The sequence below is a fragment of the Salvelinus namaycush genome, chromosome 31, assembly GCF_016432855.1.
Source record: "Salvelinus namaycush isolate Seneca chromosome 31, SaNama_1.0, whole genome shotgun sequence".
Lineage (NCBI taxonomy): Eukaryota > Metazoa > Chordata > Actinopteri > Salmoniformes > Salmonidae > Salvelinus > Salvelinus namaycush.
Genome location: NC_052337.1, coordinates 21,434,436 through 21,446,472, shown reverse-complemented (window position 1 = coordinate 21,446,472; position 12,037 = coordinate 21,434,436). Strand labels below are relative to the sequence as shown.

The 12,037-nt window shown below is 41.6% G+C and overlaps 1 protein-coding gene across 1 annotated transcript in view; it reads left to right on the top strand.

Annotated features, from left to right (window-relative positions):
* The first annotated feature begins 517 nt into the window (after positions 1–517).
* The window catches only part of LOC120025843 (neural proliferation differentiation and control protein 1-like), a 37,649-nt gene continuing 26,129 nt past the window's right edge, over positions 518–12,037 (top strand). Inside the window, exon 1 of the mRNA XM_038970540.1 lies at positions 518–877. Within this exon, the coding sequence (XP_038826468.1) occupies positions 778–877 (100 nt within the window). The 5' untranslated portion in view covers positions 518–777. The remainder of the gene's footprint in view (positions 878–12,037) is intronic.

The window sequence follows — 12,037 nt, the reverse complement described above, 5'->3', positions numbered from 1 at the left end:
CACTTTAATTTACTTATTAAATAAAGGGGTAATACCAGGGTAATAGTGGAAACAAAGGAGCTGCTTAGGCCTACACGTTGTCTCTGGCATAAACATGGACTTTACATTGCATATATTACCAACAAATATGCATCAGGAAGCTTTGTAAATATTTTCCCTCCTTCTAATACCGATAAGGCTATATATCCTCATAGTTTGCTGTATATATGGTTCCCAGAGCAAATAATTTACAGTGTACAGTGATTACATTGGTGATGTGAAACGAAAAGGAAAACATTTGTTAGCCTACGTTTTTGTGTGACTGGTAGTGGTCAAACCAGAGACAAAGGAACACACCGTCTTTGGTTACACCATAGGCTACACAAGACACACACCTGGCGTTCGCCTACCTGCCTGCGCTGTCTATCAAAGTGCCCTAGCCTGTTTTCTAAACGCGTCATGACGCCGACACCAAGATTTGACGTAGCCTACCTCCACGGTTCACCCGTGCCCCTCCATCTAATCTCGCCTCTCTGTGTATGCTGAATTCCCCGCCTCCCCACTTTTCAACGAGCGCACCGCTATTTTTAGCACTGCCACGGATTAATGTAAAGTGGCGCAGAGACCGTGAACCGGACTGTCCACAAGCATTGTAGGACCTCGCTCGATATCGGTGCATTTGGTGTGTTACTTGTCACGGAAACCACTTGGCACGGATTCGGAAATCGAGTGAGGGAATGATGACAAACGCCATGTCCCCGTTTCTGGCTTTCTTTTCCTAAAGAAGCAGTTTCAAGGATGATGCTTTCGAAGCGGATCGAACGACAACCCCGGCCCTCGGTCCTGCCTGTGGTTCTCCTATGTTTCATTCTCACCACTGTCAGTGCCAGCATGCCAGGTAAGCATATAGTTTAATTCTAGGACAAATTAAACCTTTTTTTTTTTTTAAGGCAGAATTATATTTTGTTTTGTCCCGTATAAAATGAAAATGATTAGCCTGTGCCCTTTTAATGTCTTCTTATTTTAAAAACGGCCCGCATCCAATTTAAAAACAACAAACATAACATTAAAAACATGACATTATTTGGTCATTTTATGGAGAAAATTGTTCAAAGGGCACTGAAATGTAAATGTTTATTTCTAATCGTGAGTTGAATCAATGAATTGTGTTTAACGCTCACTGTGCTTTACTACTTAGTGCGTGACGGTAACATTTTGCTTCACTAAGAGTTGTGACATCTGATATGCAACAGGGTGCTGCTGCTCTCTACCAAGACAACAGTCTACTTTTAGTCTGGTTTACTAAGTCTAGATATGCCTCTGCGCAAACTAAGAAAAAGGGATCGAGAAAAATACATTCTCAAGAATTCCCCACTAATTCCCTAACTCGTAATTTAAGTTACTCAAAGCGTTTCCGCTCTACAGTTGCACAGTGTATTCCCTAGCAAGTCTAAGGCACTGCATCTAGAGGCGCTAGAGGCGTCACTACAGACCCTGGTTCGATTCCAGGCTGTGTCACAAACGGCCGTGATTGGGAGTTCCATAGTGCGGTGCACGATTGGCCCAGCTTCGTCCGGGTTTGGCCGGCCATCATTGTAAATAAGAGTTTGTTCTTAACTTAACTGACTTGCCTAGTTAAATAAAAAGCTAAAAAATGGATGTGGTCTATATTATTTGACATTTTAAGTAAATCATTTTGTAGTTTTAGCCTGTATTGCAGATTATAATTGGTGGGGAAAACACTTAATTTAGTAAATATAATCAAATTAATAAAATAAAATGTAATTGTAATTTCCATGAAAATATTGAACATGTAGGCCTTATTTTACTGATTTAAGTAAATCACCTTTTTATAAGAGACAGATGAGGTTGAAAAGGATGAATTGGAGAATGAATATTATCTGATGATGAGAGGAACTGGCTGACTGACTGGTGATGAGAGCTATCCACACTGAGGCCCTATGAGCAACACAAAAGCTCTTTAACTTGCTGGACTAATCACACACATCCCTCCATTAGCAGTGGCACTCTTTAAATCGTATACACTCATGCTGTTCCCCACAATAACTCAAACGCACTCATACACTTTTTAATATAGTGTAACTCCGGCATATACAGTATAATCCCAAAATGGTGGACCTCTATGTGTGCAATGTATATCTCTACAATACATGTGTACACAGACCTCCTGTATGTTGGCCTGTACTGTTTGTTGAAGCTTCAGAGTAAGGCTTCAGGCATTCGGACAATGTTTACCATTAGGTTTTGTTATGGGTGTATCATCTTCCTGATTGACTATAAGCAGGCTGTTGAATTGCTAACATGTTCATGTTATGTAAGCCGAGTACTGTCAAAGAGAATGAAAGCCAGGATGGAAATGCATCATATAAATCAACCTGTATTTGCATTGGCACCACTTTTGTGTTCTGAGAGCTTCTCCACTGTAAAAATGCCCGCTGTCTTATTCAACTGGCTTCTGTTGATGAACAACACCACATTATAAACATATTCTCTCTCGGGCCCTACTTTTAGCTGATTCTCCCTGTTGTCATCAGTGTTTTATTTTCAAATGTCAGGTTTGTCATTGCAAAGGCAGTGCCTTTGTGTGGTTTTCTGGCAATCTTGTCACTATTCAGTGATCAGTCGCCTGGGGGCTTGCTTCTGTTAGAGGGAGAGTTTACAGTTGAACTGTTATTGCTAGTCACAAATAACATGCACGCACGCACACACACTTTTGTGACCCAGATACTGTCCAGATTTTGCAGCACCTATGGGGCCAGGCAGAGAGAGCAGATGGAAATAGTTAAGGGTCTGAACTGACACTGTGACAGAGGCCCACGTAGACCACTGACTCGCACTACTGAAGGGGTGTCTCTCTCTCTTTCTCTCTAACCATGTTTCCATCGAAGGTTTTATGCGAGTAAAGTCATGCTGTATGAAAAAAAGACCATGACAGGTTTGGTGGAAACATGAAGTGTTGGTACAATTTCAGAAATGTCAACAGACAAGTTGTTCATTCGACATGGTAGGATATTTTTGTGTCGGTATAATCAATTATGCAACAATTGCGGTGGGAACTCTTTCATGTTCAAATATTTATATAATAAACCATCATGTCGAAGTAAACTTGGAGTCACGCAATGATATGCTATACATTGTACTACCACGACGTGGAAAAGCATTATGCGTTTATAGGTAGATGAAACAAGTTATGATGAACTTCATGGTGGTTAAGGGATGGACGGTGATGAGCTTAATGCAAATGTTCTATAAATATTGAGGGTTTTATTTGAATGCTGGTGACATGATGATCGACGCTTGGCTGGCAATATCAAATAAAAATGATATTGCTCTTATTTATATTTCATCATACAACCTACCCTGTCCACTTTGTCAGCAAACTGTTGTCTAGAGAACATGTGCCGAAACCAGATAGGGAAAGTTTGCTTTTAATTCGTTTTTTATGTAAATGGCATGTTATAGAAGTGTCCAGACACGTTTTTTTAAACGATTTTACTTGTTTTTGAGAAACTTAACCACAACCAGGCTTGGATAACACTGGAGGCCCCTTCAGTCTCCACACAGTTGGGTAAAGTTGCTTTTAGTTTTTTTGTGCCCATTATGTGGAACAACTTCCAGACCTCTCTGAAATTAGATGTTCTGGTCCCCCTTGATCAGTTAAGAGTCATGATTGGATACCTCTATGTTGATAAATGTATTTTTCTTATTATATTTTGTATATTGTATGTTGTCCATTTCTAAAAGGACAAGTAAGTTTCTCAAAAACAAGTGAAATTGCTAAAAAAATGTCTATAACACTCCATTTACATAAAAAATTGAGATTTGGTTGAAGAAAAGCTAAATTCTCCTTTAAGTCTGTGAGTTTGACCATGCTGTTCGATTTTTAACAGTGAGGCGGAAACAGCAGTTCTTTACTTTTCTTGCCCCAAGTGAGGCTTTTATTAGCAAAAGTGAAGATAGCCAGGGAACTGTACAAATATTTACATAAGAAAATAACAAACTGGATGTTGCAACAGGAATACAAACTGAACCTAATAGAGCGCTTCAAACAAAACCCAGGCCTCAAATGTACTGTAACCCAGCAGCATGCCAACCAGTTCCCTGTCCAATCCCAAACAATGAACAGGGTTTAGATACACATACATTGTGGGTATCAGCCAATAGGATGAACCGTATCACATCATGATCAATTAACATTAACAATGCAGGAAATTCAATACAACATGTTAAGTTCATAAACATACACTATATGTTTTCATACCAGCACACATATCAATAAAGCTGCTCCACTTGCTTTAAGCATAAATACAACCTGGGATATAAACATGTATGTCCCCCGGGATAAGCTACTACCGCATTACACGTACCATACATTAACTATGTGCTCGACCGCGCCCCTTTTGGCCGTCAATTCTCAGACCAGGAAATAACCAGAACCCTCTTCAATAAACGAGGATAACAAGTTAAGAATCTACATTTAAGCTTAACACTCATGATTTAATCTTCAAACATGATTACATCACAGTTGTACTTCCTAGTCATAAATACATGAGCATTAAGTTATATAGTGGGCGATGCACAACTATAGGTTTTACGCGCACAAACCCATTGACAGCATGCGACCACCAACTCTCACAAGTCTCCTCTCATTTGCAGGTGATCAACAATCAAGACGTCGAAATACATCCCAAATCCCACATTATATTCAATAAATACATGTGCTTCTCATAAACAGTTTCATAAACATTGTCTGGTTATTGATAATCGGGCCTAACTTTAGCTTAGGTGACGAGGACATAATCAGTGGTGTAAAGTACTTTAAGTAAAAATACTTTCAAGTACTACTTAAGTAGTTTTGTTTGGTATCTGTACTTTACTTTACTATTTTTCTTTTTGACTACTTTTGCTCCACTACATTCCTAAAGAAAATAATGTACTTTTTACTCCATACATTTCCCCTGACAACTACAAGAACTCGTTACAGTTTGAATGCTTAGCAGGACAGGAAAATGGTCCAATTCAAATCAAATTTTATTAGGCACATGCGCCGAATACAACAGGTGTAGACCTTACAGTGAAATGTTTACTTACGAGCCCCTAACCGACGTATAAGAGATAAAAGTAACAAGTAATTAAAGAGGAGCAGTAAAAAATGACAATATATACAGGGGGGTGCCAGTACAGAGTCAATGTTCGGGGACACCGGTTAGTTGAGGTAGTATGTAGATAGAGTTAAGGTGACTATGCATAGATGACAACAGAGAGTGGAGGGGAAGGGGGGGTGGCAGTGTGAATAGTCTGGGTAGCCATTTGACTAGATGTTCAGGAGTCTTATGGCTTGGGGGTAGAAGCTGTTTAGAAGCCTCTTGGACCTAGACTTGGTGCTACGGTACCGCTTGCCATGTGGTAGCAGAGAGAACAGTCTATGACTAAGGTGGCTGGAGTCTTTGACAATTTTCAGGGCCTTCCTCTGACACCGCCTGGTATAGAGGTCCTGGATGGCAGGAAGCTTGGCCCCACTGATGTACTGGGCCGTTCGCCCTACCCTCTGTAGTGCTTTGCGGTCGGAGGCCGAGCAGTTGCCATACCAGGCAGTGATGGAACCAGTCAGGATGCTCTCGACGTTGCAGCTGTAGAACCTTTTCAGGATCTCAGGACCCATGCCAAATCTTTTCAGTCTCCTGGGGGGGTATAGGTTTTGTCGTGCCCGCTTCACGACTGTCATGGTGTGCTTGGATCATGATAGTTTGTTGGTGATGTGGACACCAAGGAACTTGAAGCTCTCAACCTGCTCCACTGCAGCCCCGTCAATGAGAATGGAGGCGTGCTCGGTCCTCCTTTTTCCTGTAGTCCACAATCATCTCCTTTGTCTTGATCACGTTGAGGGAGAGGTTGTTGTCCTGGCACCACACGGACAGGTCTCTGACCTCCTCCCTATAGGCTGTCTCGTCGTTGTCGGTGATCCGGCCTACCACTGTTGTGTCATCGACAAATGTAATGATGGTGTTGGAGTCGTGCCTGGCCATGCAGTCATGAGTGAACAGGGAGTACAGGAGGGGGCTGAGCACGCACCCCTGAAGGGCCCCTGTGTTGAGGAACAGTGTGGTGGATGTGTTGTACCTACCCTTACCACCTGGTGGCGGCCTGTCAGGAAGTCCAGGATCCAGTTGCAGAGGGAGGTGTTTAGTCCCAGGTTCCTTAGCTTATTGATGAGCTTTGAGGGCACTATGGTTTTGAACACTGAGCTGTAGTCAATGAATAGCATTCTCACATAGGTGTTCACACTGCCCTTTCCCACCTGGACAGAAGGGAGTGCAATAGAGACTGCATCATCTGTGGATCTGTTGGAGCGGTATGCAAATTGGAGTGGGTCTAGGGTTTCTGGGATGATGGTGTTGATGTGAGCCATGACCCGCCTTTCAAAGCACTTCATGGCTACATGCGTGAGTGCTACGGGTTGGTAGTTATTTAGGCAGGTTACCTTAGTGTTCTTGGGCACAGGCACTACCGTGGTCTGCTTGAAACATGTTGATATTACAGACCCGGACAGGGAGAGGTTGAAAATGTCAGTGAAGACGCTTGCTAGTTGGTCAGTGCATGCTCGCAGTACACGTCCTGGTAATTCGTTTGGCCCTGCAGCCTTGTGAATGTTGACCTGTCTAAGGGTCTTACTCACATCGGCTGCGAAGAGCGTGATCACACAGTCTTCCGGTACAGCTGATGCTATCATGCATGTTTCAGTGTTCTTTGCCTCAAAGCGAGCATAGAAGTAGTTTACCTCATCTGGTAGGCTCGTGTCACTGGGCAGCTCTTGGCTGTGCTTCCCTTTGTAGTCTATAATAGTTTGCAGGTCCTGCCACATCCGACGAGCGTCAGAGCCGGTGTAGTACGACTCGATCTTAGTCCTGTATTGAAGCTTTGCCTGTTTGATGGTTCGTCGGAGGGAATAGCCGGATTTCTTATAAGCTTCTCAGTTAGAGTACTGCTCCTTGAAAGTGGCAGCTTTAGCTCCGTGCGGATGCTGCCTGTAATCCATGGTTTCTGGTTGGGGTATGTACTGTCACTGTGGGGACGACGTCATCGATGCACTTATTGATGAAGCCAATGACAGATGTGGTGTACTCCTCAATGCCATTGGCGGAATCCCGGAACATACTCCAGTCTATGCTAGCAAAACAGTCCGGTAGCTTTGCATCTGCTTCATCTGACCACTTTTTTATTGATCTAGTCACTGGTGCTTCCTGCTTTAATTTTTGCTTGTAAGCAGGAATCAGGAGGATAGAATTATGCTCACATTTGCCAAATGGAGAGCTTTGTATGCATCTCTGTGTGTGGAGTATAGGTGGTCTAGAGTTCTTTTCCCTCTAGTTGCACATTTAACATGTTGATAGAAATTTCCCTGCATTAAGTCCCCAGCTACTAGACGTGCTGCCTCTGGGTGAGTGTTTTCTTGTTTGCTTATGGCGGAATACAGCTCATTCAATGCTATCTTGGTGCCAGCCTCTGACTGTGGTGGTATGTAAACAGCTCACAATCTCTCTCTCGGTAGGTAATGTGGTCTGCAGCTTATCATGAGAAACTCTACCTCAAGACTTCCTTAGATATCGTGCACCAGCTGTTGTTTACAAAAATGTATAGACCGCCGCCCCTTGTCTTACCAGACGCCGCTGTTCTATCCTGCCGGTACAGCGTATAACCAGCCAGCTGTATGTTGATATTGTCGTTGTTCAGCCACGACTCTGTGAAGGATAAGATGTTCGTTTTTAATGTCCCGTTGGTAGTTTAATCTTACCAATAACTCATCCATTTTATTGTCCAAAGATAGCATGTTTGCGAGCAGAATTGAGGGGAGTGGGGGTTCATTCGCTCACCTCTTACTCCTCAGAAGGCAGCCTGCCCTCCGGACTCTCTTTCTCCGCCTCTTCACGCAGATCACTGGGGTCGCGGCCTGTTCCCGATGGAGCCCTATATCCTCACGCTCGTCATAGTCGTGAAAGAAGAAAAAGGATTCTGCTAGTCCGTGGTGAGTAATCACAGTCCTGATGTCTAGAAGTTATTTTCGGTCATAAGAGACGGTAGCGGCAACATTTTGTACAAAAATAGTCAAAAACTAAGTTACAAACAACGCAGATAAACTAACAAAAAAACACAATCGGTTGTAGGCACGTAAAACATCTGTCTTCTGCTCCGGCGCCATTTTAGTTTTATTTCACGCACTTATCAAGAGAACATCCCTGGTCATCCCTACTGCCTCTGATCTGGAGGACTCACTAAACACAAATGCTTCGTTCGTAAATTATGTCTGACTGTTGGAGTGTGCCCCTGGCTATCCGTAAATTTAAAAAACAAGAAAATGGGGACGTCTGGTTTGCTTAATATAAGGAATTAGAAATGATTTGTAATTTTACTTTTACTTTTGTTACTTAAGTACATTTCATCAATTACATTTACTTTTGATACTTAAGTATATTTAGAACCAAATAATTTTAGTTTTACTCAAGTAGTATTTTACTGGGTGACTTTTACTTGAGTCATTTTCTATTAATGTATCTTTACTTTTACTCAAGTATAACAATTATGTACTTTTTCCACCACTGAACATAAGGACAATCGTTACAAAGGTTAAACATTTATTTGATGTGCACTACGTCATCACGCACAGCATTTTACCAACAAAAAGTCAGTTTGATGGAAACACACCTCTGGTGGGAAAATGCGCATTATATATATATATATTTTATACGCATGAAAATCTGTTCCCAGTTGGATGGAAACCTAGATAGATATTTAAGAGTATTTTAGAAGAGTACGGACAATGCAATCTTCTCCAGGGGCCCTGCACTGTGGCTTACCCTGGCTTCCAACCTCTTGGGTGTATGTGTGTGTGTCTCAGGAGGTTGGCTTGAAACCAAATAAGACACATATTGGAAAGGAAAATGGACAATAATGTACTCCTCTTCTTCAGGTCTCTTATCCATGTCCGTTTTTTTTAAGTGCGTCTTGGGGCTTTGACTATTTTTATAAGATTCAGTTATGTGTACTCCATACAGGGACTATAAGTGGTCACATGCTGTTATATGCTCTGAGATCAGTTATGGGTTCAGGAAGGGTCAGAAGAATATGTGATTACAGTAAAAAGATGGAATGAGGAACTTGGCAGTGAAATTACACAAATCCTGGTCTTGAACCCACATGGCAGCTGGCAGCAAACCTATAACGCTTAACTTGAGCCAGTTTGCTACAGCAAGGCAGCTGTTTTTTTTGTTTTTTGTTTATTTAATCTCAATATCAAATCATTTCTGGGTAACAATTAAGTACCTTACTGTGATTGCTTTAAATTAAAATGGTCATAAAGAACAAAAATAGCTTCTTAGCAAAGAGCAATTTCTCAAACAATAATTTTCTAGGTCTGTCTGGGAGTGGTCTGAGTTAATTACTGTTATTGGCAGCTTTGCACAGGCTTGGCATTCTCTCAACCAGCTTCATCTGGAATGCTTTTCCAACAGTCTTGAAGGAGTATCCACATACGCTGAGCACTTGTTGGCTGTTTTCCTTCACTCTGCAATCCAACTGAGAGTTTTGGTACTCTTTCTTATTGGTCTATTAACTAATTTACCACCAGGTGATGTCACCAGGCAGGCCAAAACTCAATATCACCCAAACAGGTTGAAATTTTAGGTGGTCTTTTCAAACAGCTCTTAAACTAAATGGGCATTATCATAATTTTCACAATTTCACAGTATTATTCCAACCTCATTATGTGGAAATATATATAAAATTATTAACCTTATTAAGATCATTATTAACCTGGCCAAATGTGAGCTATAAATGTCATACCTTTTTGAGATTAGGTCTATAGATGCAGAGAGAAATTAAAATGGTCTATAGTATTCAGTGGAGGGTGTTGCTCTCAGAAAGATTCCTTAGAAAAAAGTTTTTCAAAATCTCTTAAGTAACAATCAGAAAGTAGTTAATATTGATTCGCTTTCCTGATTCCAATCCTCCTGAACAAGTGTTGTTTGATAGGTGTAAGGGGCAAGGAGGAAGAAAGGACGTTTTTTTTCACAACACAATTGGTCAGGCAGGGACTTGTTGCCATGACAACTCTGAAGCCTCAGATGAAACAAGCCAGTTTCTCCCAGCCAGCCCAAGGGAAAACAGTAGTGTAGCTGGCAATGGGATGCCTAATATTGATCCAGAGACATTTAACCAGACTCAACCCACTGCATCTTAATTCAATGCTGTCTATATTGTACTGTATGTTTTCTGCTAATTTGAGTGAGTGAGTTATGCAGGAAATGTAAAACTTGTGGTGTATTTGAGGTTTAAAGGCCCAGTGCAGTCAAAATCTTGATTTCCCTGTGTTTTACAGTATATACAGAACCAGTCAAAAGTTTGGACACCTACTCATTCCAGGGTTTTTCTAAATTTTTTACTGTTTTCTACATTGTAGAATAATAGTGAAGACATCAAAACTATGAAATAACACATGGAATCATGTAGTAACCAAAAAAGTGTTAAACAAATCAAAATATATTTTATATTTGAGATTCTTCAAAGTAGCCACCCTTTGCCTTGGTGACAGCTTTGCACACTCTTGGCATTCTCTCAACCAGCTTCATGATGTAGTCACCTGGAATGCATTTCAATTAACAGGTGTGCCGTGTTAAAAGTTAATTTGTGGAATTTCTTTGCTTAATGCGTTTGAGCCAATCAGTTGTGTTGTGACAAGGTAGGGGTGGTATACAGAAGGTAGCCCTATTTGGTAAAATACCATATGGCAAGAACAGCTCAAATAAGAAAAGAGAAATAACAGTCCATCATTGCTTTAAGAAATGACGGTCAGTCAATACTGAAAATGTCAAGAACTTTGAAAGTTTCTTCAGGTGCAGTCGCAAAAACCATCAAGCGCTATGATGAAACTGGCTCTCACGAGGACCACCGCAGGAATGGAAGACCCACAGTTACCTTTGCTGCAGAGAATGAGTTCATTAGAGTTACCAGCCTCAGAAATTGCAGCCCAAATAAATTCTTCAGAGTTCAAGTAACAGACACATCTCAACATCAACTGTTAAGAGGAGAATGCGTGAATTAGGCCTTCATGGTCGAATTGCTGCAAAGAAACCACTACTAAAGGACACCAATAATAAGAAGAGACTTGCTTGGCCCAAGAAACACGAGCAATGAACATTAGACCAGTGTACATCTGTCCTTTGGTCCAAATGTGAGATTTTTGGTTCTAACCGCCATGTCTTCGTGAGAGGCAGAGTAGGTGAATGGATGATCTCCGCATGTGTGGTTCCCACCATGAAGCATGGAGGAGGAGGTGTAATGGTTTTGGGGTGCTTTTCTGGTGACCTTGTCAGTTTTTATTTAGAATTCAAGGGACACTTAACCAGCATGGGTACCACAGCATTCTGTAGCGATACACCATCCCATCTGGGTTGTGCTTAGTGGGACTATCATTTGTTTTTAAAAAGGACAATGACCCAACATACCTCCAGGCTGTGTAAGGGCTATTTGACCAAGAAAGAGAGTGATGGAGTACTGCATCAGATGACCTGGCCTCCATAATAACCCAACCTCAACCAATGTGTTATTTCATAAATTCAGCAAAAAAGAAATGTCCTATCACTGTCAACTGAGTTTATTTTCAGCAAACTTAACAGGTTCATACAAATATTTACACATAACAAGATTCAACAACTGAGACATAAACTGATCAAGTTCCACAGACATGTGACTAAAAGAAATGGAATAATGTGTCCCTGAACAAAGGGGGGAGGTCAAGATCAAAAGTAACAGTCAGTATCTGGTGTGGCCACCAGCTGCATCCTCCTCATGGACTGCACCAGATTTGCCAGTTCTTGCTGTGAGATGTTACCCCACTCTTCCACCAAGGCACCTGCAAGTTCCCGGACATTTCTGGGGGAATGGCCTAGCCCTCACCATCCGATCCAAAAAGGTCCCAGGCGTGCTCAATGGGATTGAGATCCAGACTCTTCGCTGGCCATGGCAGAACACTGACATTCCTGTC